General features: G+C 35.2%; 1 protein-coding gene across 3 annotated transcripts in view; it reads left to right on the top strand.

The window, feature by feature from the left end:
• The window catches only part of GPC5 (glypican 5), a 272,432-nt gene that overhangs the window by 58,827 nt on the left and 186,989 nt on the right, over nt 1-26,616 (top strand). For all 3 annotated transcript variants that reach the window (XR_004355223.1, XM_032679004.1, XM_032679003.1), the window contains exon 2: nt 23,068-23,762. Coding sequence is in view for 2 of the 3 variants with exons in the window: in XM_032679004.1 (XP_032534895.1) it covers nt 23,068-23,762 (695 nt within the window). In the remaining variant the exon portion in view is untranslated. The remainder of the gene's footprint in view (nt 1-23,067; nt 23,763-26,616) is intronic.

Below are 26,616 nucleotides of genomic sequence, written 5' to 3'. Positions count from 1 at the left end.
AAAGATTTTTTTCTAATACCCAGAGGTAGTAGGAAAGTTCACATCATTGTGGTTAACCGTGAGACTTTCCAGTTACAATTTGTGACTGTATCATTAGAAAAAAGTCTTACTTCGAAAATGTTCCTGTTAGTAACTTGTAAAGAGTAAGACATGCCATCAGTTTATGCAAAGAACTCCACTAAGTTAATGATATTAATCAAGAGTTTTCAGGATCAGGACCCTAATCAGCATTTTCCTGCTTTCTCACTCTTGCAGCTTGTGTGCAGCTAATTGGTGTTTTGACTGAGTCAACATATGAATAGTAACACCAATGAATCAAAGGAAATTGTTCTCATCAGAATGCAAAGCTGGAGAACTACTACTTTCCAGAACAATTATTATCTGCAAAAAAATATTCCCATTAAAACAAATTGCCCTTTGCGGCATAATACAGTTAGTGTAAAGAGAAACATCTGGCAGAAATATATAACCTGCTGTAGTGCAACATTTGGAATGTATTAATTTATTTTATTGTCATAAACTGCTTTTTGATTTTCTCAACATTTTGCCCAGATTTAAATGTATCAGTATGTTGGTTTATATAACTTCATTATGCTCAACTTGTAATTCCTTTAAAGTAAAACTATTCTGCACAAAACAAACCCTGGAAATGGGATATGTTGGAATTAAAGAAAGTTCAGGAAAGGTTTTTAGACCTTACTTGTGTACAGTAGCACATTTCATCACTAAGTATTTTACAAGGCTTACAACATCTGGAGGCACTAAAGTGCAGGTGTCCCAGTGTTGAGAAGAAAATTTGCCTTACAGGAAGCAACGGAAAATGTCATGCTCAGGATCTTCACCATGAATTTCTGTGTTATCCTTTACAATATAAGTAGTTCCCACTCTTTTATAGTCAGTGATAAAAATGAGGCATAGTCCAGATTTATTCCACTGGAACTGTGTTGGATGCCACTGTAAAAAAAAAAAATCTAGAATTTGTACCTGGAATACACATCTACACTAAAAATGTCTGTCTTTCCTTAAATTAATTGTACTATGAATGGTAAACTTTGAATTTGATGAAAAAATGAGATAAAGAAGTTACTTTGATTTTTAACATTGACGTGAAATGTGCTCAGAAGGGTCACACATTTTTTGTCATGTGTCTGTAGTTTCTGACCACTTTAAAATATTTATTCCATACAGATTTTAAAGATATCAGAACATATGCTAAATAGATGTCTAAAGTGCTTATCCACAATAGTAATACGGAATGTAAATAACGTAGAATAATATAGATGCCAAAGAGATGCCAGATTTACTGACTCAATTTTATACCTTATCTTCTCAGCGTTTCAAAGCTGAACCTGCAATCCTCAGGCTGCCCACTTCAGAAGCAGGGCAGTAGGACCCATAATGCTTGTCCATCTCTGCTGTATGAGCCAATGATTTTGTGAATTAAGCATTGGTTTGTGACATGAAGTACCAAGAGAAAAAAAAAACTGTTTATTTAAAAGAATGATGGGTTGAGACAGAGGAAAGAAACATAGAAAGATTTAAATCCAAAATTATCTAGAAAGCCAAACAAACAATACTTTCTGGACCCCTTTACTCTCTCAATACCCCAGAAATGTTAGATCCATCTGTTAAATGAAGATAAAGGGGAATTATTATGAGGGAAAGCACCGGAAGCTTATATGTTGTCTCCACAAGAAAAATGTATTATGCATTGCACACAAGGACAGTATTTATAACACATAAATGAAAGAGTTGACATAACCATTATAAGACGTTATAAAACTTCATATGGCCATCATATTAGTGGTATATTAGTTCAGTATTATAAGTGTTATTAGCTGTGTTTCCATTGACTGTGTGTGCAGCAATACGTTTAGATGTAGAAGTTACACTTACAAAGCTGTTTTTTGAGAGGAATGAAAGGGAGTAAAATAACAATATTGCATAAATGAAATAAAAAACTTCATCTATTGTATTTTCCTTCTCTATTAAATTAGTCATCTGTTTTCTTTCCAAGTATATTAAAAGAAATTCCTTCCTTGCCAAGAAAGCTTCAAGAAGTTTCTCATCATTTGAAAGATTCGTATAGTAAAACATTTCTTAAAAATAATTATATATGCCCAGATTCTAAATTACTCATCATCTGATAAGTTGCTTTCATTTGCAGCAAAGAAGGAAGTGAATGTATGTTGTCTCATAGTTGCTCTCTAGACAGGCTGCTCTGAGCTCTTCAGCCAGCCATGCAAGCAAATGAATAAACATAATGTTGATAAAACAGATGTGATACAAGAATTTAAAGGTAAAAGAACTTCCAGTAAACAGCGCATATAGTGAAGATATACTTCCAGTTGTAAAGTTGTAAATTCATTCCAGTAGATTAAATCTACATGCCAGTAGATTAAATCCTCTTACACATATACTTAGATACACATACTACACACACATACACACACACGTATATATATACATATGTATGTATACACACACACACATACATAGAAACATATATATATATATAAAGTGGGCTTTCATAAAAAATTCTGATAATTGCCTTGACACTTTCTGATGAGCAAGGGACAGGTGTAGAACTCTTAACTTTACAAAGCGGCTCCACCCTTCAATTAACTGTTTGCACACACGAGCGATTCTGCAAAGCACAACAGAGCAGTAGTTCCAAATGACAGTAATAAGCCAAGCAGCATAATGGTGTTAGTTAATGAGGGAAATTTCAATCTAGTATTGTAGTAACAAATGCATGAGGGAGCACTGGCAGCTGCTGTTGGAATGCAAAACAGAACAGCTTCTGAAGCTCAATCTACTTCACTGGCTTTTCTGGGTGATATGCAGAAGTTGTGCTATACTCCTAAGGTCTCACAGGGATTCATTTATTGGCTGAGTGAAAATGAACTGTATTGATGTGGCAAAGAGGAGTAGGAAAGTTTTACAAATCACTCTCTGCAATATGAATTGTAGGTATCCAAGTCTGAAAATGGTCACTTGTTTGTGCAAGTGACTTTAAATATGGCTTCCATATTTAAATAAGATGTAGGAGCCACTCCTGGACATGCGATTACATATAATAACCAGTCTTAAGTTCACATGAAAATAGGAAGATAGTAATACATTTGATTTAAGAAAAAAATGTGATCCCGGACCATACACTCAGACTACGAGAATCTAAGTGATATTTAATTTTTATGATAACCAGAAAAATATACCTGTTTAATCCTGCCATGAATTCAATAATTTTTTAGGCACATAGCTTAACTACTAATGTGCATGAATGGTTCTGAATAACATTTTCGAAAGAGGTTTTATGGTGCAAAGAGCTGTGATTCAGTTCATCTAATTATAGATGTTTTCAACCTAGGTTTCTACAGCTCAGGTAATAATTTTTATAGTTGAGGAGAGAAATGGATATCTGCACGTCATGACTGATCTATTCCACATTAGTTGTACATTTTAGAGGGGGAGGATTAATACAGCAGTATGTTTCACTATATTTCTCTCCATAAAGAGAGGCTATACAGCTAAATCATATATTGATGTTTACACTGAAGATATTAGGGGAAAGAAATATTCCTCATAAGTTAAAAGTTCGGGATAGAAGCTTTTGAAATTGAGGCATTCTTCCGAGGGTGACATTCAGAGTTCTGTGTGAGGTAAAGCTACCATATTCCCTATTAAAAAACCAAAAGGATAAAAAAGAGGAAGAATGTGGAAGGGAGGTAAAAACATGCACAGTAGTTTTATACCACAGCTTGAGGACAAGCTGTGTGTGTGTGATCCCTCTTCATACCAAGAGCATGTTATAGATGTTTAGAGGGAGAAAAAAGTTTTTAAAAATAACTGTTGTCCTGACCCAAAGCTTTTCACATGCCAAATCATAATTCTTCTGCCCAGAATGGAATTATCACCACAGCTGCTCTAGAGCCTTGAAGACTTACTGCAGAGGTTTACCAAGTCTCATGTAAGCCTTCTTATCGTGCTAGCTCTAATGCCTAGGTTTCTCTGAGCCAAAACCCCACAACTCTTCATAATCCCCTCTTTCTCAGACCACCCCAGATTCCATCTTGTCTGAGGTTCCAGCTCTACCTACAGCCTCCCAAACCCTATCCGCATCGAGTACCCCAGTGTGTTCTGTCCCGAGACCTTATCCTACTTTCTTGCAAACCCTCTTACATCACAGGGCTTCGCCATTCCTCCATATCCATGTCCTGCCTGTGCTGATTGCTTGGCCCAGGTCCAGCAGTAGGGCTGCTCAGGTCCTCCTGACCTTTGTGCTGCTGGCATCCATGTCTGTGCCCCCATGCATCGCTTACAGCTGCTGTACTTCTTCTTGTATCATGCCTTTCCTCAGTTTTAGGCTGGATTCAGCTTATATTTACTTGTATATTTCATTACAAGTCATATTTAAATCATCATCTCTGATGATTTTGTTATGGTGCCCTCTATTACTTCTAAACAAGCCACATAGTTTTGGGATTCTGGTATCAAAATCAAATTTAATATTGTAGGGAAAGATGTCTTAAAGCCAGCTACAGCAGGAGGACTATTTACATCTTTTGTACTGATTAGGCCAACAGTAGATTCATGGGAATCTCGAATCAGTACGTTCTTGTTTAACAAGGAACCATTTTAATCTCTGAATATAGTTTTCCAACTGGTTTTGCATTTGAGAGTAACTTAACTTGAACCATTTTAAGTTATCTCATGAGAACTTTTCAGAACATTATGTTAGTATCAGAAGCTTCACTAAAGCTTTTTTTTGCCTTTTAAACAAGTAAAATCTTCTTTTACTCACCCCTATCCCCTGAACAAATTGATTTTAAAAAATTGTTTTGCTCTTACTCATCGTCCCTTCTGCTGAGGCTTCCACTCTTTTTTTTTCTGATATATTCCAGTATTTTTCTAGAAATGAGAAGTAGTCTGACTGGTATATAGTTTTCTAGCTTTTTCTTGCTTTCCCTATTTTAAGGATAGATAGATAATTTGTTTGATTTTTCTTTCCCAGTCTTCCTGAATCCCATTCATCATCCATGGTTTTTTAAGTGCTTCTGAAATTGCTTCAGCAAATTCTCTGTACTCCCTGAATTTTGTCATTTCTGAACAATTTAAAACCAACTAACTAATGGGTGTATTCTCTAACCTGTTTCCTTTCTTCTGTTTTAAATGCTTTGTTGTTTGTGTTATTTACATTGTCTGCCTGATTGCGTCTTTTTAGTGAAGACTGAAGCAGTAAATGCACTATACATTTAGATTTTTTGTAGTGCCATGACTTGATAGCTTTTCCCCTGTTGAACAGTGGACCAGCTTTTCTTTGTCTTCCTCTTCCAGCTAATGCTCTTATTGATCTTTTTCTTTTTTTACCTTGCATGTTCCTTGCTAGTTGTTTCACATTTTGTGCCTTCACTTTTCTCAATGTGTCTTTCCATCTGTCTTCTTTCCTAGGGTCTATGTGTTCTTGCTTTCTGTTTTGTGTAACAAATTATTATCAATCCTTCCCAAGAGATTGTTAGTTTGCATTTCACTATATTACTTTCCCAAAAGATATTTAGTTAGTTAGAGAGCAGAATTGTGTCTGGTTTTATGTTTCAGACAGTACTTCTTAGATGCATGTAGGAATTATCTTTACCGGTTCAGTCTTTCTAGTTTGGCACTAGTACAGTAGCCCTCACCTTTCTTCACTCATTGTTATAGAAGATAACAGATAACAGAACATGCAGTCAGTAATAGAAAACATGATAGTCACATATGGCAAGTCATGTACTTTTATATATTTTTTTAATGGGGAAAAAAGATGCAATATTAATATTTCAGGCAAATTTCCTATCTTCATTTAGACATAAGTGCAGATAGAATATTTATGTCTCTTGATGTATAAAACATGTTGATCAAATAATAAATCCTCATAACCTCCTTCTCATGCAAGTAAGAATGTTATCCTAACATTGCAAAAGAATAGAATGGGCCAAGAGGAAATTGCCTCAAGTTGTGCTGGGGAGGTTTAGATTGGATATTATGAAAAATTTCTTCTCTGAAAGGGTTGTCAAGCATTGGAACAGGCTGCCCAGGAAAGTGATGTGTCACCATCCCTGGAAGTCTTTAAAAGACATGTAGATGTGACACCTGGGGATGTGGTTTAGTGGTGGACTTGGCAGTGCTGAGTTAATGGCTGAACTTGCTGATCTTGGAGGTGTTTTCCAACCTAGATGATTCTCTGACTATATGAAATAGAGGGAATTACAGGACTTCCTAGGTATTCACAGATAGTCCCTCTGCTCAGTTTGGGGATACAGGAACTTGAAGCTTCAAAATTCTCAGTATTATTCAGTGATCCAAACTACCCTGCATTATTGTGGGAAATATTAACTATTTTACTTCTATTTACATATCTTCAATTCTCAGTCCTGAGTAACAACATACATTTCAGTCTATTATCTCGGAAGATAGCTTCCCATTATAAGTATATTGCAGGACTATAAAAGAGAATCTGTACAATACTCTATCACGAAAACACGTATGATGAGAGTACCTACTAGTTTTGTATGAAGTCTGCTGGTATTTCTGTTACTGAAACACACATGGCACATGTAGCAGAACTACACTTGAAAATGGATGATCCAGAAGCCTCCTTATTTTATTGGAGGAGATTTTTTACAAAGTAGTTGCTGTTAACACCTCTAAGAATCTAGTAGATCCAGTCTTCGACTGGATAGTTTTTAATAGCATAAGCACTCTAACCTGTTCGCTTAATGAAATATGCCATTTCAAAGTGCTATTTAATTGCTCACTGTTGCTATAACTATGACTGACAAGCGGTTTGTATACTATGTTATTTATTGCTGCACAGCTAGAAAACTAGAATTTCTGCTCAGACTTTAGTGCTTGACATTCAGTGAAAGCAAAGCTTCTAAGTCTGCAAATTGTTTTAAAAACATTGGATCAAGGAACTGAGTCTAAAGAAGCAATTAAGCACCAAACATGGTAGTTAAACACCAACCTCAGTGGGCTCAGACTTCTTTCCCACATTAAGATCTGACACACAAATTTCAGTGTGATGTGTGACAGCCGGCTGAATCATGTATTCTATATCAACCTGTAAACTGGCAGACATCCTTGATACAAGTGAGTGAACAGACTTAATATATACAGCTGATAACTGTCTTTCATGTGATGCCATTAAGAAGTCAAATTGAACAATAATGTTCTTAGATGACTCATTCACAAACTTAGCTTTGAGAGTGAATACCAGAATCTGGAGAAAATTTGATTATCTACTGTCAGAACTGTACTCTGAAAACTTGCCATTTAGCAGGTACCTAACTCTATAGGTGCTGCAGTTTTTAAATTCCCGAAGATGCTCAAAAAGTGTACTTCCATAAATACGTAGAAACACTTCAATTTCTAATGTTTTATCTTTTAACCTAACTGTGGTGGCATAAAAAAATTTGAGGTCCCCAGGACAAAACCCTTTGGATCCTGATTGTCACAGAGCGTGCAGGATTAGTCTCACTACAAAATACTGTAACAGCCCAGGCTTTTCTTATAGGCATCCAAGGAACCAATAGTCTTATTTTGCGTACTAATCTATAACACTGAACAGAGTATAAGAAATCGAGCTACACTTGCTTTCTAGCTGAAGGAATTAGATAAGTTTCTTTCACAATTTTTAATGCATTCAGGATGAAAACCTAAGCTGAAACTCGAGCTGCTTTGAAAACTTTTCACACTCCATTCTCCAAAGTAGATTTCTTTCTTGCTTTCTAAGTAATAAAACTTTTCTCACTGTTAATCCAAACAATTGATTTCCTTCAAATGAGTGTACTTAACACACTATTTGAAAATGCAGTAGTTTTTCTTGTCAGCATTTGATCCAGGATCTCTCTGGCTAGCAGCCCATGCTCAGGTTTCCTTCCTGTGAACAAGTAGTCACTGAGTTCCACAAACATACAACATGAATGAATTTCCTATGTGTTTCACAGTCAGACTGCAGTACAGCACAACAAAAAAGATCAAGGGCCTGTAACATCGATAAACAATGACTTCTTATCACTGTGAACAGTATGAGATTTCCAAGCTCAGTCTCCCCTCTGACCTTTAAGATCAAACATTAGCAAATGCTTATGTGCTAATACAGAAATAGGTGATCCCACACAGCAGTGGCTTGCATCTTTTTTCTCAGAGGAACTTAGAAACTATTACTGGGTAATTTCTCTTCTGTCTGAAAACTGTTATCTGTGGAGTGTTAGTGGAACTAGGCTATGTATTCTGTCTCATGCTGTACAGCAAGCCACTCTGAGCCACAGCCTTGGCTACACTTACACATGAACAACACATTATGTTGTGTCTTATTTCAAACTGATGCTCATAACTAACTGTCAGAATATCTTTGGGTTATTAGCTTTTAAATAATGAATAATCTCCCTAAAGCAAGATAGAAGTGGTAATCAGAAAAGGATATACTCTGAAGAATCGGGTGAGCTGTTTTCTCCATTTTCCACTGAAGGCAGAAGTCTTTACTGGTTGAAGTGTTGGTAATACAGTTGTCTTTAGATTATGGCTAAGTTAGAAAAATCAGAAAGCATTGGTTTACAAAAAAGTTTTCTTTCACCTTCAGTATGCTAGGATGCTGCTTAGAAATCTGTCTGTATAGCTGGCTCAACTTTGTATACAAGCATTCTTAAAAAGTTGAAGTGTTATTATTTAATAGTCAGTGGCTTGCTCTCCTTGATGTTCTGTTCATAGACCTTCTTACGGAAGTGAATTGAAGTTTAATTTCTGGGACGGGGACTTGCTGCATACCTGGATTTTATCCTAAAACAGATTCAGGAAATGAGCTAAGTGTGCAGACAGACCCAGAAAAAAATATTCTGGAGTCTTAGTGTATATTAAAATAAAGGTATTCAGAATACTTAATTGTAGGTGGAGATTTTAGAAGTAAAGATTTAGTTCAGAAAGTTATTTCAAAGTGGACTGCAATGGAAAGAATAGTTAGCTAGTAAAGGTATTTTACATAAAGTTAGCACAGTGCAGACTTTTCACTGCAATATTTCTTTTCTATGGCATGTATTCTGTGGGAGTATATCTATTTCTATGGGATGAATCAAATAAAATCATGTCAATACAGTATAGTATTCTTTAGGAAAAAATATAGTGAAATAGCAGTGTGCTGCATTCTTATTGTGGGAACAGAAAATGGGTATTATTAAATTCTTAAGTGGATGATAACCCATCTATATATCAAGTAACACACATTCACTGAAGTTAAAAACAAATATATTACTGGTAGATATATAGGTATACCTATTACTAAATAATTGCAAAACACTAACCTGCAAGGATATGTTTAACAGTGTGTCTGTTAAACAGTGTAACTGAGCTGAATACATTTAATAGGCTCTCAGTATGAGGTTCCTGGTCCCTTTCTCCAGTGCTAACCCGCATTTCAGGGTTCAACTGAATAAATTGTCAGTTGTAGCATATCTTATTAGTGCCAGACAAAATCAGTACAGCAGTAACAAATTTTACCACTTCGGTTTTTTTCCCCAGTTTTAATTCCTGAGTTTTAAGGAATCTTTACTGAAAGTATTTAATTTATGTAATGGCTTAGGCCTTTTAGACCTCTTCAGGTAAGGGGCAAATTTACATTTCATACCTGTCTTAGTCATTTACACTTGAAGGCCTTTGCAGAATGAATTTAACACCCAAAGGTTCCCAAGCAGAAGAGAACACTCCTCCCCCCCACCAAAATTAATGAAAATAAATTGTCTTTGTGGCAGTTGAAGACCCATAAGGTAGGTAAACTCAGTACTAAAGCCACGTAGGACTGAACCTGATTGAATTTGCAGACTTTTTGAGTGGGATTATTCTTTTCTAATTTTAGTCATCTGTAAAGTAGTTAAAAGAGTATCTGCTCTATTGCCTTATTTAGGCTCAGCATAATCCTTGAAGAAAGAAAAGGAGTGCCAGAGTGCAATTCATCCCATCCTAAGGTGGATGGTTGCCATAATCAGGATGAATTGCCCTTCAGAGTTGTCTGTGTGAGTGGGAACTATGGTTTGCACAGTTAAAGCATCTTTTTAATTAATCAGTAATCTTAGATTTGCCTCAGGGATAAAATATGAGGAGGTGCCTATCTGAACCCACTGATTATCCAGCTAGCTAGGGTAAGTGAAGTGTTTGACTTCTATATGACTAAAGTGAAATTAATCCTTTATACTTTGGAAAGATGATACTTTGGCAGGGATTGTCTCATTGTTATAATACTACAAATTAGAATTCTCAAACATATAGAAAGGAGAAAATATTATCCACTTTATTTCTCCCCATCTCAGAACACCATTGAGGAAGAATACAATTGCACCATTGTCTTACATAAGCCATCCAGGAAAAATGTAAAAACAATACTTATTTATTTACGTATTTGCTTATTTCTTATTGAAGACTATTCATTTGATGGGATTGTAGAAGCAAGTTATAAATGATGCATATAGTACTGCATCAACAGTTAAAAGACAGAATAAAGCCAGAACTTTGCAATTTTAAAGCTGTGTTGGTATTAATTGTAGACTTAGCTAAAACCAGTAAAACCCAAGAAGCAGGGAACATTCTACTTGAAAAAGAACATAAAAGAAAATTCTTTTATATAGATTTTTTTTTTTGCCTTTTATCTTTACTCCTCTGAGTCCTTTTTTGTATGTGCCATCTATAGAGATATATTACTGTAACATGAGTGCTCACAGACCTGTGTCTTCTCAGTTGAATGGTTTATGTTATGGTGCATTTTTCCACAAAAATTATATCTGGGTGTCATCTTTTCTCATGTAGATGAAAGTTTTCTAAACCCCATATTTCCAGTTGATCCATAATGGCTTTTACAATGCTACTTGTTTTCCATGGTTCCTAAATGACCGATGATTATTGCTCATGCCACTTTGTCAAGTCACTTATGCAGATGAAACAAATCATGCTGCAAGATGTCAAGTGAAAAAAAATTTCAAAAAATGGTCATGGTAGAAATAAGTCAGAGAATGTAAGAAATAGTTGTTTAACATGTTCTGATACTCAGCTTCACATAAATAATGCTCATTGCAGCTTCAGAAGCACACCAGTGCTATTCATTGCACATGTCCTCAATTCCTGAGCCTCCTACCATGTGACTGGTCATGTTTTTATTTTAGAACAGCATTGAGGTTTATTAACTTACATTAATCTACCTGCTAGAAGAGAAAGGGATTCCTTCCTTGCCTTTTGCTTCAAGTCAAATGTAGCTTTCTGAGGGAAATTTTCCGTCTTCAAGGAGAGTCCTTCATCAGCAGTTATGCTGGTTTGAAAGTCTTCTTGAACCACTGACAGCAATACACAGAATTCTTAAGAAAGGACAGGATGATCCTGTATCTCTACTGTAAATGTTATCCCACTAAGACCCACAAATAAAGAGAGAGAAGAAATTAGTTCTCACAGCAGAACATTCCTGTGATATTTAATATGCACCAATTAACCATATGGACTTTTAGTCACAGAAAAGAATAGCAGAGCAATTCTAAGAGTCTCAGGAGATCAAGAATTTCCCTGGCTGATCACCTTCCTCTTATTTTCACACTATGTTATTTGCTAATTTGGAAACATATCATTCCCGCACGTGTGGGATTTGTAAGGGGAGTATTTTATTGCTTTACAGACAGATTATTTTCGTGGTTATGGAGAAAGCTTTAACATGTTTTGTTCAGAGTAACAGTCTGTGTTCAAGAGCTGCAATTGTTGCTCATCCCTTAGGATTAAAGTAGGACTAATTTGCATGGCTTTCTTTTAAAGAAACATACCATTGGAACTCAAATGAAGGGTTTATTTCCTTGGATGGTCACAGCAGATCAGTGCTCTTGGTTCTCCTTCTTCCATCCCATTCTTCATAGACTGCAGTGTGGAGAAGAGCTGAGGTCCACTTTGTCACTTCTAGGAAAGTGGCCAGTTCAGGAAATAGTTTAATATGTGATCTTCTTGAGAAACTGGATTTGGCAGGGAATTAAAAGGCGTTTGGTAAATAGAGCGGAGAATAGGAATGCTACTTTCAGTCTTTTCTGTCTTGTATCTCTTTTATCTGTTTATCTATTAGTAGAGGGCAAGGGAGCCTCATCAGTAGTCCAGGAACCAAGTACAAAATTCAGAAGTGAGATGAAAGGTACACAAGAGGGAGAGAACATTAAAGCACTGTCTTCATGATTACAGAAGGAAGATTGGACATATTAGGTACTACAGCATTGCCACTGCACGGGTCTCAGGAGACATCAGACTGCAGGCCAAATAATATACTGTGGCTTGTGTCCACACCATTTAGGGCTAGCTCCTTTTAGAGCAGGATGACCATATCCTTTTCATGTATTGCTTGCCTGTATGTGCGTTCTTGATTTTACATGACCTTTTTTTTTTTAAATGCATTTTTTCAGTCTTCAGTAATAGGAAGGATGCACCATACCCAACAAAATGGACCCAAAGTGCTTTGCTATATGCCATGGGGTGTCAGAAACATAAAGGGAATGGGAAACTTTCTGGAGCAATATTGAAAGAATGTGGAAAGTGCTGAAGCTTACACAGTTTCAGCTATGCTGTTTTTTCAAAGTGGTCCCTGTAGTAAGCCTGTCTGTAGAGCCACACAGGCAATCTTGGAAAGAACTAGTAGGATTGATCTGAAACAAACCTGGGAGTAAGATTTTAGTTATGGGTCTAGTGGTAAATATGCATATATAAAAGAAAATGCATAAACATTTATTTTATATGACTATTAGTTCAACATTAAACTTAATAACATCAAAAAGAAATGGAAGATGCCTTCCAACTTGCAGAGGTATGTTGTTCGTCCTCTGTAGAGTTTCTATATTTTATTTAGGAGTTCCTTACTTTCACCAGAAGTTTTTTCTATGATATAGATTGCATTTATACAGTGGAAGTTAGATGAATACATCATTTTAAAAACTTACCTACTTGCAAGAAAATAATCTGTGGACAAATAAATCTCTGGAAGATCTGGTTAGAGGTTGATCTGATCTTCTGAGTGGAAATTCAGATCCAACTGTTACATGACAATAATGTGGAAGTTATAAGTAAGTTTGTAACTAAGATAACCAAGCTATACATGTAAAACTAATGATGATTTGTATAATAGAGTGGATTGTTGAGCTTGTCACCATCAGCTCCCTCAGCAGAAAATTAAATGAGAGGCACTTTTTTGGCACGATTCTTGCCCACATAAATATTTTTGCGTGATTCATCTTCCCATAAACATCTAAAATGTGTCAGATGAATCATACCTTAAACTTCCCATAATTTTCTACTGTTGAGAAAAAGAGACTATGGTATTAACCTGAGGTGGTAGCTGAGATGAATCACTGCCCTGTATACTTGTGTGATGGGGTAATAAGCTGATGTGATCTTTATCTGCTGTCTTTCTTGAAGGTTTTGAGTTTGGCATTATCAATTGTTTAGTGAATGTCACTGCTTTCATCAGTATTGACATGCATGCATTCAAAGTTATATATGAAATGGAACATTAAAATGGAAAGCTCCATAATAAACCTTTTGCTTTGTATTACAGAGTAAAAATGTATTAATATATGACATCACAGAATATGTTACTCTAGGACCATAAATAAGATTCTCATATGGATTCATTAAAAAAAGGAGAAAAGGGCAAAATGTTCTCACATGTCCTATCAGGTTCCCCTGGAAACAGTTAATTCTGTTCAAGTCCATCTATCACTCATGTTGATCAGGCTGTTAACAGATAAAGGACCCCTACGTACAGCTCGAGAACAGCGTTTGTAAGATGAAAAGGATGTTTTCAGAATTGTTTTCCACGTGGTTTTCATTGATTGGTTGCTTTTGTCAATATACACATTCTGAAGTGTGTTAGTAGTGGTCTTTGGATTTCTAGAGATAACAAAAGACTGAAAAGTGTGATTTTTGTTGTTGTTGTTAAGCAGAAAAGGAGAAAACTAGAGTATTTTAGATTCCTTAGCCTAATTTCGGTTATTGGGAATAAAATGCTGAACTGTTTAGAAGCCAAACACAAGAACATATTAAACAGTAACAATGAGACTGTATTTACTGGTGACAGGTTGGGTCAAACTAGTCTAATTTCCCTGTAGGGAAATGGAACCGAAGTGTGGGTACGTGAGAAGCACAGATGTTAAATCAACTGTCTTTCCTAAGTCTCTTTATGCTGTTCAACGTGGCATTCTCATAAGTAGGGAATTGTCTTGATTGAATTGCCCCTAAACAGATGCTAAAGTTTTTGGAAATGTCCATTTGATTGGTTAGTGAGTGTTCCTGGTCAGACTAGAAAAAGAATCTTCAGATGTGGTTCTTGGACAAGGACAGACACCATTTTCACTACTGTGTTGAATGGTGAAATAATCGATGTGCTCTCAACAAGTGAAGGAGGGAAACAAAAACACATGTGCAGGCTGGAAAATAAAGCTAGAATTCAAAATAGAGGGATGTCATTCAGTGGAGTCATGTGCAGATTCTGCACTGACGTAGGAGTAAGATGAGTTGAAGATTGGAGGAGGACTGGCTCAGCAGTTGTTCTGTTGAAATGATGTATAGGGCTTAGTGTTTCCCAAAGTACACATGACTTAGAGAGGCAATGCAATCCTGAAATATTTTAACAAAACATTTTTGAAGTACCTAATCAGACAGAGCTATATATGAATTTCGAACTCCTAAACATGCAGCTTGTCCACTTAAGCACATAATTTGGGCCATTTAGACTTCCCTTTGGAAGTATTTAGAGTTAAATTTGACTGCATAGAGGCAGAATGTGACCCCTTTATGACTGAATAATAGGACTGTTCATTTTAATAAAGAGAAAAGATTTATAACAATTTTCAGGAGTAAGATTCATCTTCTAGCTTCTCTTATGAACTAATCACCCTGTTTCTCTGTATAAATAGAGGAGAAAAACAGCATGATTCATCTGATTTCCATGTGGACACCTAAACTAGGTCAGATGAATCATGCCATCATCCTCTCTACTGGTTAGCTGAGATGTAGGCACATCTGCTTTGGAGACGCATTTGGTCTTTAGAGATGTCTGCTGTCGCTGGGAGAGGATCTAATCTGAAATACCTAAAAGCAGGAAGAAGCAAATGATTTGTTCTCACTGGTGAGAGCAAATGAGAGAATTGTGAAGCACCAGAATGGTTTTCTTGAAGGTTGTGGCCTCTCTGTTAGTGTGTACTTTTTAAGAATTCTTCAGATGAAGAAGTTAAAATATAAGATCATGGGTTCAAAGGATGGGTTGGAGCACATCACAAGTGCCTTCTACCGCTCGTTTCTGTGTGGTTTCATTCTCTAGTGATAGATATCTGTCCTACATGATCTAGGATACACAGCTGTAAAGGGACTGATCCAGTTTTGAGTGATGCATGATATGCATACCCCTTGTCACATTACATGATGGGGCAAGTCACATGATGGGATAGAAATCTCCGTGGGCTTGTAGTTTGGAAGAGATACATATTTCCATCAGCTTATATCTCCAGCTCCTCCACGGAAAGCATTACATGCCTTGAGAATGTGTGACTCAGCAGTGCTGCAGCAGCATTTGCAGAACAGGGCTTAGCAGAGCAGCTACAAATAGTGGCAGGGTGGAAGGCTATTAGCACCCCCAGTAAAGCTCTATAGTAAAAATAGGTAATGTACTGATTATATTCATGATCTTTATGAAAGTAAAAAAACAGCATTTAAAAAGGCAAATTATCTTTTGTGTATTTGGAAAGAACTTGGTGAAGTCTAAAGAGTATCAAGACATAAAGCTTAAGAGAATAATTCTCTTAAGAGAATGATATTCAGCCCAGATTCAACCCATATTTATGTAATTATACAATAAACAATTGATTTGCATTTAAGTCTAACATCTGTTGTTCTCTGGTCCATTGAGTGAGCTCTGACTAAACATTAATAGACATAAAGAAACACCATGCAAAACAAAGTCAGAAAATAATAGATGAGATAATAATCTCATTAAAAATTGGATTGGTATTTAAGAAGAGGATATTTAAAAAAATTTCACGGAGTTGTCTGCTTCTTGACAACATACGTAGACTACAGAAAGAAATCCAGACTAAATAAAGAAATTCAGGTTTTGACTTCTTGTTCATTGGTGCCATGAGGCCAGAGAACTAGACTGAAAAATCAGATGGCAGGTCCTTCAGTCTGCCACCTCAGCAGAGGTAGGGCATGGAGATCCATGGCCTACAGGAGACAGAATAGAAGGGATCTCAGTGGGTCCTAAACCGTTCTATGATTCTATTATTCTAAGTGCCAAAGCTACAAGCAACTACAGATCATTTATCTTGTATTATTTAGTTTTTTCTAAAGAATGTGTTAGAAGTTGGTGTAGAAATCAATTGTATTAAAATCAGGAGTCATACTGGGAAAAAGATGGATAAATCAAAGTACAGTGGACTATTTCAATCTGTATCAATATCTAATTTTAAGATGTTATCATCAAAAGCAGCTACACAGAATAAAAAAGTCATTCTAGAAGCAATTTCTTTTTCCTGAGACTTCCCCAGAGTTGAATTTCACTTAACTTTGATAAGTTTATATACTAAATCTGTATGTCCTTTCCGAACCAGTTTAGCAAACTGGAGTTTTATATTGTTGACAGGTGCTATTTTCTGCTTGTAATTGTGAAAGAACATTTTTGTCTGCCTGTTTATCCACCTTCTGTGAGTTTCTATCTTGTCAAGTGAGAAATGCTACACTTATTAACCTGTCTGAAACTTGGAAGTGCATACTTCATTCCTTTTTATAGCATTCTGAAAACTAGGTACTGAAGTACATGGCATAGACCAAAAGGCTTTTCGTATCACCTACATTAAGCAGAATTTTGCACGTATCACTAATCACGGTGATTAGATCACTAATTGCTGATATACCAGAGCTAAAGCACTGATGTTTAAGAAATGCAGCCTTAAAGGACATTTTTTTCATCTTTTTTTTTTTCTGTTTTCTTCTCAGTAAATATGAAGTGAAACAAAGTGAGGTGAAAGATAAAAAATGCAACTAATCCCCTACCAAGCTCTCTGGAGGCTTCTTGAAACCCATTACATATAGTCATATGTTAAGTAAACAAACTCCTTAACTTCCTTTGACTGAGTGGTGTGTCAATTTTTACTGTGGAATTCCTCAGACTATTGGATACAGGCATTAACCAAACCTCAACCAACACTTAAAAGAAAGCTGTGAGATTAAATATTCAGTGATACAAAATGAATATATTTACTTGTTTGATGTGTGAGAAATGTTGCATCTGCTAGAACCCAATTAACATTTCATTTAAACGCGTATAAATTAAAAATCAGCTTATTGAAGTTGAATGAACATTGTCAACATAAACCTGGGATAACTGGAAAAAATAAATAAAAATTCAGGTTCTAAACTTTTAAATGTAAAGGCAAAAGCTTTGTCTCTTTTCAGTCATTAGCATGGCTTTATGGAAATCTTCCTGAAGTTGTTGGAAGTTGTTGCTCCTTCTCTTCAGGAGCAATTTCCCTGTGATTCCCTGACAATTACATTTTATAAAGTTACCATGTATAGTCATGATGCTCAGGCAGCTCTCTGGAACCAAGAATATACTTTATTTCATTCTAAGAAAAGCATATTCACAAGTGTGCAGAGGGAAAGAAGATTTGCATAAATGCATAAGAAGTTTGTAATTTATCTACCATTAAAATTACGTTATAGAAGCATGATCATCTCACCTCTTTATTTGTATAAATTTCAGTATTGCATTTTGTTTAAGGACACTGTCTCTTAATACCAGTTCCTTACAAAAATCATTGGTCTTCACTGTGACATCACTTTATAGTAAAGGGAGATGAACAATCACTTCCAGCTAGCAGTTCATCTTGACTCAAAGTAGTAATCTCAAGTCAGAGAAATGAATCATGTCTTAGAAGTGCTTGTTAGCTATCATATATATGTTTGAAATTATGTGAAGGGAAATTATCCTTCTAATCAATTAATTTTCTGACCCTCCTATCCCAACATCATCCTGCTACGAATTTCTTTTTTCAAAAAATACCTTTTTCATGCATCTGAGATGACTTGCCATCGTTTTTATTATGGCAAATGTGTAAAAATAGTTATCTTAACTCAGTATCAATTTAAGTCCTTTTGGTAAACCATGCACAACATTTTAAGTCAAAATATTTTCCAAAAAACTTCATTATAAGAAGTTTTAAAGCTCTGATTCTCCTCAGTGGTCTGCTTGCAACTCCAAGTGTATTTCATTCCAGGGTAATAAGCAATATATTCAGAATTTAGAAATATTTTTCTCTGGGAAAGCATTGCCTATGAAATACATGGAACAATGCAAAATCAGAAAGAACATAAACAAAATCCAAGTGATAAAAAATGGTTTGGTTGAGCTCTGTTAATTGCTAGTTATTTCTTCTCCTGGCACCATACAAAACAATCTACTCATGTTGCTTCCAAAATGACTAGATCAATGTTTCCATAGTCAGCACTATTAAAAGGATAACAACAGACTGAAAAAAAGGAAAAGAAGCACAGTTTGGGGAGAAAAGTGGAATCATTGATGATAACTAGATAAAATAATAACTTTATGATATTCATAAATGTAATAATTCATTTATTCTTTCATTCATATGAAAGTCATTCAATATTAAAATATAATCTATCAAGATATGATTAAATACTTTACATTCCAGTTACTATTTAGGAGTATGTTAAATAGCAGATTCTAAGGCTAGATATTTTAAAATCAACAGCAGTAAGTTGCACTGAAAAGTTCAAAACTAATGTTGTGAATCAATTGTGGTGACTTCCATTAAGTCATAAAAATTAACGTAACTCCAGAGAACTGGATAAAAGATAAATTTATTCCAACATTTCATAAAAAAAACCCAAGCAAATTACAAGACTTAGAGATCATGGTGTCAGGTCAGCTGAACTTGAGTCCTCTTGCAGTGCAGGGCCTGTTCTTGAATGTATAGATAGCAAAACGAAGAAGGAAAAGAAAAAAACACCTGAATTTGTTGATTTAGAAAACAAATTCCACATGGCAAAATAGTTGGTATCAGGATTACTAAGCACAGATTAACACTGATGATGATATTAAATAGATTATAAAATAAGAATGAGAAGTATCGTTATCAGTTCAGACTCAGGAAAGGATGTAGCACAATAATGTGTGAAATTCATCTCATCTGCGTTTGGGACATGTTTTCTACATTCTATTTATTGGTTAACTTGGGAAAGAGTTTCTTATGAGTCCTCACAATTTCATTATGGGAAAAAAGGAGAACACACCTTACATATGGATTTCAGAGAATTTGCTGTTTCTTTTCAAAGTGCAACAGTTCTTTTTAGTGTAACTAATGCTTATAACCTAAATTACCTATGATTGCTAATTCCTATTAATATTCCAAATAAAGCTGTCATATACCGACTTCCTCATGTCCTGATGCTAAAAAGACCATACAAACCCTAACACAAACCACAACTAAAAAAAATGACAGCATAACTGAACTAAACCCAAAATCACAGGATATGTGAGAAACTCCTGATATTTGAATATCTGAGTAATATGCCATGGAACACAGACAACTTAGACAATGGTCAACTGATTCTTGTTCAGGTTTCTTAAATGTTTCTGTTTTTTGCAAAGACAGCTAAAATAAATTCAAGACCAAAGAAGATGTGACAAACTCTGAAGTCTGTTATGAGTACTTTGGGCTGCAAGGCCTGAGGTGTATCACTAGCATTTGACAACACAAAGTTGACTGTGCTACAGATTTAATCTGTTACACCTGTTTTCTTACTGACTTCAGTGGTGACTCTACAATCTATGAAATGGATTAATTGAAATATGTGTTAATGAGGAGCAGTTTTAGTGAGTCTCAAATCTATTCTACTCACACTTATCCTTTTTATCTCTCTCCCAAATAACCTTCACAGGCAATGCCCTAATGAGTTCATTCTTAGTAATCCATTTATATATCTTGAAAACGTTATTCTTCCAGCTCATTTTTCTGATATGGTAAATGATTCAGGGATTTTGCAGTGTATCTGGTACTGTGTACTACTTTGTAGTTAGGAATAGGTACACTGAATTTCCCATCTCTACATATTTCTCTGTTTGATGTATTTTAAACAAAGATATTATGAATGTAGTACTGTGTGGATTAATTTCTTTTCCACAGATTTTTTTCACAATTTTTGAATACCTTTTGCTAGCTAGGTTGTATACTTTAACTGAGACATTCCCCATAACTCCAGTAGGACAATGTATGCAAGATGCATTTGATTGGAGTATAAGTCTTTAGGAGAGAGAGTTTGATGCTTCTGGGTTATTTGTGCTGCTCATAAACAGAAGGAAAACTTATGAAATCACCAGACATTAATGGCAACTGTCAACAGGCTAATACTTTCCCATAAGATTTTTCAAATCAAAATAAATTCATATTATTGTTAGGTTTTTCAGCTTTTGCTTGGATTTGGTTATCTGGATTCCTGTATGTTATGGGCTGATTGTTAAGGTAATACAGGCTCATGAGTTTTGGCCCCTCTGGACTGTGAAAGGCAGTCTTGCTAAATACAATATCCATAATTCAAGGATGGGTTTTAACCTGTCTGGTTATAATTTATTGATTTTTATATATTACCCTGGCTAACTGTGAATTAATTTATAATATTTAATGTGGGCTGATAAATTACTGCTGAATTATAAGACTTCACAACTTGTTGGCCCACTACTAATACTGGATTTTTAATTTATTAGATTATCTTTGCATTAAGTACTCTGTGTGTTTCAAAAGGTAGTGCTCAGAATTTAGACCATGCATTTGCTTATTTAGCAACTTCTGTAGTACGTTCATCTGTGCGAAAAAAGGGTAAACTAAGAAAATGCAGTTGTTTTAGAACAACATGGTTTCATAGAAATTTATTTAAAATTAATTTTCCAAGGTACCTGTAGTAGAAAGATACTTTGCCAGAACTATTAAAGATGAGAATCACAGGACTGGTTTAAATCCAATCCAGATTCTATTTCATTCTGTGCGGTATTTCCATTAAATCTGATTAATGTCTAGAAATAAAAACTAATATTTCTTTTTTGTTTTCTTTGTGAATTTTTCTAGTAAACAGGGCATGTGTATACTTTTGAGTTTTCTTTTAAAGTTAGTAATCCACTGGACTGATGGCTAAACTGGGACATCTTTGCAGTTTAGAACTACATATGGCTATCAGGAACAGAAAGGTTAAAGAATATGAAGAGAGCAAATCTTTTAAAGCAATGACTTGATGGTTATTTTGCATCACTTTGTGATCACTTTGTTAAATACGCTATTATCAAAAAATAATGTATATATATGTACTGATATGAAGTATCAGGTGAATAAATGCAATACATAAAACAAGTACATCTACATTTTTTCCTAGCCTTGAGTTTTGTTCCTTCTTAGCAAAATCAGGCAGATAAATAGACCTGTTCTTTCAAAAAATTAATGGGTTAAGATATTGGAAACCCTGATTTTTTACTTAGGAATGTACAAACATTAGTTATAATTGTAGACAAAGAAAAATAAAATTGACATGGCATCTCTGGTAAATACTAGACATTATTGACAGTAGTACTGCAGAAAGTTCTGTAGGATATTGTATAGTGGTTAATATGAAGATCTCATAAAGGATGGAGATAAGAGGCACTGAGCCTGCAGATTAAAAAAATCATTTAATAACAATAAAAAGAGCTTGTATAAGTCATCTTGGTTATATTTAAAATGTATTTTATGTCTATTAGATTTATACTGATTGAAAACTCAGCACTTATTTTATGTGGCTGAATAATTAGGACTGATTATGTTAGTCTGAGCCCATAGATTTAAAAGATAAAGAAATACATTGCCACGTCTATGATACACTTGCAGTATTGAACCAGCATAACTTGATTTGTCACTGAGGTGTCTGAATGTGTTATAAATGACATGGATTGCCCTTGTAAGGTATTCATTGGCGCTGTTCAGTATTGAAAGTAAACATAGGTCTGCTTTGCTGTCTGTCAAACTGTCTGAGAGCAAAACAAATCTCTGGAATAGCCTTGGTGTTTATAAAGTAGAAAATGTGACAGTAGAATAAATCTGAATAACAAATTTTGTAAGAAATCCTAAAATGACAATTAAACAGCATGATGCAGAATTGTAAACACAAGAGGTCAGTATCATAATATCCTGTTTAGAAAAGCACAAATAGTCAATCGATTATACAGTTGATTATTGTACTCATTCATCTGGGGTTTGCTGAGGCACTGGCAATGTAGTTCAATATTGAAGATTTGTTATTGTTTATACTATATTGTAAAATTCATTGATTATCCATGTGCAGCGGGTTTATTCTTTCAACTACTGTTTGTGCTCTTGGTAATAGGATACTGCGGCTGTGGATTGAGACAGACATTTTAGATGTTTTCATCTAGGAAAAGTAGTAACAAAAAAAAAGAAAAGGGTCATAAAAACTTTATTAATGTAATTCTATAGGGATTATTGAAACATCACTATTTTACTAATATTACCTAACAATTTTCATCTAAAGCATTGGCAAAATTTGTGTAAAGGACTGAATTTACAGTTACAAAAATAACTATTTTCATGTAAACCTTTAATATTCTTCACACTTTATTATTTAAGCCATCTAGACCAAGAATCAGTTTGACTTAAATTTTTATCCTTGCTATTCTGGGCTGCTGCATCCAAGGAGATGCCTTTTTTTAGGTTGTATTTAATATAACCTGCAAAGAAAACATATGAATTATTAATTGTGTTGAAACATTATTTGTAAAGTGTTTCCGTATATGCAAAAGACAGTTGTCATAATTTGTGAGAAGTTTGTCTCTTCAAAACTTCTAATACAAAAATTCATTTGGGATAAATGTAAGTTGTCCTAATGTAACTGTTTTAAGTTCTTATTACTCTAATTTCTTATTTTTTAAACCTTAAAAATAATGATTGATTGATTGACTGATTGATTTATTAATTACAGAAACCTTTGAAATGCTTATCAGACTGGCTGAGAATTACACAAGCACACTTTTCTGCACTGCTTATAGAGACATGGCTGCTGAGGCTAGTGTGCGTGTTCAGGAGTTTTTCACTGATGTTGGACTCTTCGTGTTTGGCACAGACATTAGCACAGAGAAATTTGTCAATAGATTTTTTGACACTCTGTTTCCAGTAGTCTACAACCACGTGATTAACCCCGGTCTGACTGACATTTCACTGGAATATGCAGAGTGCCTCCAAATGGCGAGAAGAGACATCAGGCCCTTTGGCAACATTCCCAAAAAGGCCGTAGGACAAATGGGAAGATCACTCTTATCCAGCCGGACTTTCTTGCAGGCTCTGAATTTGGGGATTGAAGTGATCAACACAACAGATCACCTGCGTTTCTCCAAAGACTGCAGCAGAGCTTTACTGAGAATGCAGTATTGCCCCCACTACCAGGGAGTGATGCTGAGCAAGCCCTGCCTGGGCTACTGCCTCAACATCATCCGGGGCTGCTTAGCCAGCATAGCAGAAATTGATCTTCATTGGCGGGGATATGTTCGCTCCCTGGAGGAGCTCTCAAGCGCCATGAGTGGAACACACGACATTGAGCACGTGCTTCTCAACTTTCATTCGCTTGTTAATGATGCTCTGGTACAGGCTCATATCCATGGGCCAGAGTTATCTGAGCAGGTAAGAAGGTGGTTTATATACACTCAGTGACAGCAGGAAAAGTCTGACTGATAATTCTTACTTGTTTGGCCATTTTTATGGTGAGGAACACGTTTGTATCTGAGTTCAGCTTCATTTGACAATGCAATTTTTAGGAGCACAAAAAATGTTTTTCATGAACATAAGAAAAATTTTTAATCACTTCATTGCTATCCTGTGTGCACATAATGAGAAATTTAAGCAATCCTTATTTTAGATACTATTGACCTGCCTTAGAGAACCTGTGACTTTGCATATATTATTTCCATAATTATTTAGGTTTCAGAGGAAGTAGCACAGTTCATTTGTAACATAAACTGAGTCCTTCCGTGCATATACTTGAGATAAAAGTTATGTGAGAGCTCTGTTAGCTGTGAATGCGTGACATGAAGAATTTTAAGATATTGTTAGGGAAAGTGTGCACTACTTACCTACACATTAGGAAAAACCCTAGTATATCTGCTAATTTATGAAGGTTAAGTAAGTAGCAAAATTTGAATTTTTCATGTATTATTTTTAATCTATATTATATTTTGTAATTGCATTTTTCTCTGTATTCTTACATTCAGACTTCACTGACAGTGACATATTCTATGTTAAATGCTGGATTGGATAACTTGGTTTGGGGAGATGTCTTTAGTTTCATGGTACACACTGGTCTGAAGAGGGTGTCTGGGTGTCCCTGTGGTGTGGCATCAGCTGAGGTGCAGTAATACTTCTAGGAGGCAGGCCCTAGCCTGCCTCAGTACGTAAGGTTGAAGCAGTTTCTTCTGCTAAGCAGCTGACAGGACCTCTGACAGTAAACGACTTGACCTCGTATAATAAATAAAGCATTTTTCATTTCTTACTAAGACTCAGAGTCTATTAAAACTGATTCTTCATCCTGCTTAGTCACTGAGTAACTGGAAAATTGCTCAGCCTGTGAATTTCCCATTTTAACTGCTTTATACCAGCCAGCTACATGAACCATAATATCCTGCTGCTGAACTTCTTGAGAAAAACTGTCTTTTTTTTTTGGAAAAGGTTTTTCACTAACAGTTTGGCTCATAAGTGGCTCACTGATGTCTATCTAATTCAAGTTATTTCAGAGCTACAGTTGCCTTTCAGGGATATACCCTGTTCCTCCTTTGATTTCTGTGGGATCTTTTTTGCCTATAATATTCAGGAACAAGCTAGAACAAGCAAGTAAAGGCTCAAGGGAAGGACTTGTGTTTCGTATTTTATCCTGGGTAATTTAATTTGAAAAGTTTTAGACTTGGATTTTCAGCAGTGAACTGTCATGGACCCAGACTTAAAAGTCTCTCAGCACACTCATGTTTTCAAAATGAAAGTTTTTACACTCCGAAACAGTGTATTTCACTGAATTTTAGTAAAAAAATTAGGTGGATGAAGAGCCCTCCTCCTAGTGTTTTGGCTTAATGAAAATTTCATATTGATCCAAAATAAAATGCTTTTGTTACTCCTGAAAACTCTATGCCTCTCTTCTCCCCTTTCTTCATACAATGTAAAGAATACTAAAATTTCTTATGTAATGATATTTGTTACCAATGTGTTTGTTTGAAGATCATGTGTTTACTTGTGTGAAGATTGATATAGAATAACTTCCAAAATTTCTACCCTAAATTCTTCATTTTTCACTCAAGTTGCATCAGATCTAAACATCTCTTTCAGTTAATTTCTGTTTTAATTGACCAGTCCTTTCTCTCTTTGATCTTTAATTTTACCAAATATGACTATGATGCAATGATCCCTTGAAAAATGATGATCTAATTAGTCAGTATATTTCATATTTTCCCATTTGTTAGGTATCAAGACAATTCTGACATGTAATAAATCCAGTTTTTCAGCTTTAATATGAAGAGGACATGAATTCCATTGAAATTGGCTCATTAATATTTATTTATTTTATCTTTGAAATGACTCATTAACTGTTTCAAGTTTTGATAAGCAATTAATGCATCAGTGATTCTAACAGACGGAAAAGATGATTATGAGCAAGCAAGTAATGGCTTGCTTAAGCACACAGTTGTCTCTGCAGTTTTAAAAGTGAATTTTATTGTGAGTTTTAAAGAAGCAAACAGAAAAAAATGTTTAAATGTTTGGAAGTATCATATATACATATACATCTACAGAGTATTCTGCTTAGTGATACATGTAGTTGTAGAGTTTTTTCTGTTCATGTGTATGTTTGTGTAAATTACCATACACAAAGGAATTTTTCTAACATGTTGCATGAATATTTAAATCTGATATATATTCATACTTTAAACTCTGTGTGATGTGGAAAGACCACCAATGCCAATATAACATGGCTTCCTTTTCTGGTAATTTGCAACTTGTTCCCTTTTCTGCTTAGGTCAGCAGAGCAATGCCATGCTGTCTGTAGATGGAATTTGTCTTTTCCTTTGTTCTTCCTGTTTCAAATTCACCTTTAATTCCTACCTCCCACAACTCTGCTGACTGACAAATAAGTGCAGCACTTGTTCATCATCTCGATACCTGGGCACTATTTTACGCTATTCTGCAGAATCTAGTGGGGAAGTGTGGGTTGTACAATACAACTATTCACATATTCATGTATTTTCACACATTCACATTGATATTTATTTAATGACACTTCTGTTCCTGAAGTCTATATATGTCCATTTACCTACTGGTATTGCTCAGTGCATAGTGGACTCTATGCTTTTTAGCTGGTAGGAGTTGGAACAAACTCCTTTTTTTTTAGCAAACATCTGCATGTATGTCCCTGCAGATATAATGTAATATAGGTTTAAGAGAGCTGCATAACACAAAGCAAGAACAGGAAGCATTATTAAGACAGCCTGAAAAAGAT

This window comes from Chiroxiphia lanceolata, chromosome 2 (assembly GCF_009829145.1).
Source record: "Chiroxiphia lanceolata isolate bChiLan1 chromosome 2, bChiLan1.pri, whole genome shotgun sequence".
NCBI lineage: Eukaryota > Metazoa > Chordata > Aves > Passeriformes > Pipridae > Chiroxiphia > Chiroxiphia lanceolata.
The sequence above is the reverse complement of the archived record's forward strand: the minus strand, read 5'-3'. Positions and strand labels throughout refer to the sequence as shown.